At 67.6% G+C, this 2,092-nt stretch overlaps 1 protein-coding gene across 1 annotated transcript in view; it reads right to left on the reverse strand.

Annotated features, from left to right (window-relative positions):
* Window positions 1-1,999: 1,999 nt before the first annotated feature.
* Window positions 2,000-2,092, reverse strand: part of RHCG (Rh family, C glycoprotein) — an 8,071-nt gene continuing 7,978 nt past the window's right edge. Inside the window, exon 7 of the mRNA XM_004692987.1 lies at window positions 2,000-2,047. Within this exon, the coding sequence (XP_004693044.1) occupies window positions 2,000-2,047 (48 nt within the window). The remainder of the gene's footprint in view (window positions 2,048-2,092) is intronic.

Raw genomic sequence — 2,092 nt, forward strand, 5'->3', positions numbered from 1 at the left:
TCCTATCCCAGCACAGCATGTGGGCCCAGCCTTCACCTGCTCAGGGGCAGGCGGTGTGGAGAGGGGCGGGCCGCGCAGGGCTGCAGGGGGGGCCCCCTCCCCCCACCCCGGACATTTCATAGCTCATCTCCGTCCAGTGGCCCCTTCGGTCTGGGTCACAGGGCGCAGACCAAGTCTCTCCCTGGCACGGGCCCCCTAGCCTGAGCATTGCCTGGAGGCCACCGGCCCCCCGCCAAGGTCAGTGACGGGGAAGGGCCCTGGCTGAGCCCTGAAATGCTGGTCCTGGGGCCTCATGCTGGCCACGGGACAGCAGTGGGCTCCCTGGGTGCTCCCACCCTCCCGCACCTCAGCCAGGCCCTCCGTGGGCGTGCCTGGGGGCGGGCGCTCCCCTGGGGGAGGGAGGCCGGCCCAGCCCCTCAAAGCACCGCTGTTCCCTGGCATGCTGCACCCCGCTGAGCCGCCGCAACCTCCTCCTTTGTCAAAATGTTTTTCAACCGGGTGAAGCAAACTGTCCAATTAGAGCCGGGGCCTCCGGCTTCCATCTTCGCCGACATTTAATTAACATGCTCCTCTTGGCGGCTGCTGGCAAGTTCCAGAAACAGGTTGTCAAGGGTTTTTGTCTTTCCCCAGCATGGAAAATGAGGGGTGTTAGTCCCCGGGACATGAATAGGTTGTGTTTCAGCTCCCGCCTCTCCTCCTCCCCCTCCTCTGCAAGCAGAATGAAGGCCTGAGTGTGTGTGAATTGTGGGGGCGGAGGGTGGGTCTGGAAGCCAGAGGACTTCTCCCCCCCCACCCCTGCCCCAGGCGGCTCCACAAAGCCTTCTGCTGCCTCTGGGCAGCTCCTGCTTTCAGCCGGACCCCGCTTTGCCTTGTGGATTTCCACTCCTGGGCCTCCGTCCAGGCTGACCCTTCATGGGTCTTTGGGAAACTCCTACTCAGCCCCCAAAACCCCGCTCGGGTGACCCACTCTGGGCTGCCGCCTGGGTATCGAATGTCTGTCAGAGTTCAGGGGTGACTGTGGGTGTCAGGCCAGCTCCCCCTGACTGCACCCAAGTGGGGGCAGGACCCAAGTCGCGCTGCCCGGGTGAGTGATGGGAGGCCCAGGTGACCAACGCACCCCACTGGGGAGCGAGAACGGGTTGGCGGAGGAAGGAGGGGGCCGCCCCAAAGGCTCTTCCTCCCTGCCCCTCTGGGCGCCCTGAGAAAGGAGCAGAGCCCGGGATGGCGCAGGAGGCAGCAAGGGCGAGCTGCCTGGTGACCACGTGAAGGAGGGGGCCTGGGGGAAAGCCCCGACCCCAAAGCAACCTCAGGGAGCCCCAGGCTGGGGCCCTGGGTCCTTCTCAGCCTGGGGCGGCTCTCCGTGCCTGCGGTGGGGCTGGGGCGAGAGGCCAGAGGCGGGTCGGGTCTCCTGGGCCCTTCCCTCCTTCCGGCGGCCCTGAGCGCTGCACACCCAGTCTACAAAGAACGCTGAGACGGTTTATTCATGGAGGCGGCTGTGCACGCGGCCCAGACGGTGCTGGGGGACCCCGGGAGCATGGGAGTGCGGCTGAGGGCAGGCAGGGCTGCTGGGAGCTCTCGGGGCCACCCCGGCCCGCCTGTCTGCTGCCCCCACCATGTGGCCGCTGGGGCACAGCAGCAGCACCTGGAGGGGAACCCACTTGTCTCCAGCGCCCCCCTTCCGAGGAGGAGCGGGATGAAGGAGGCGGGCGGGGTCTGGAGCAGGGGTGCTGTGCTCCTAGCGTGCTGAGCACGCGGTCGGCGGGCGGTCAGACGTCCGTGGAGCCTGAAGGGAGACCGGGAGAGGAGAGCCGGGGGTGGCGGGCCGGCGGCTTCTCTGGGAGGGGCACTGGGGGCCTCTGGCCGGCCGCTGCTCTTGCCGTTCCTCACCTGCCGCATCCTGGACCTTACGCCCCAGACACAGCTCACAGCTCTCTCCCGCTCTGGCCCCCAGGGGGTCAGACGGTGACCGTGAGAGCGGAGCTGACCGGCCCGCCCCCGGTCACGTGCCAGCCACGGCCTCGCGAGCCCCGATTTCCCGTAACTGCTCCTGAGCGCCACGGGCCGGAAGAAGGGCTCAGTGCAGTCCCCAGAG

Source organism: Condylura cristata, unplaced genomic scaffold, assembly GCF_000260355.1.
Source record: "Condylura cristata isolate star-nosed mole 26May11 unplaced genomic scaffold, ConCri1.0 scaffold00035, whole genome shotgun sequence".
Lineage (NCBI taxonomy): Eukaryota > Metazoa > Chordata > Mammalia > Eulipotyphla > Talpidae > Condylura > Condylura cristata.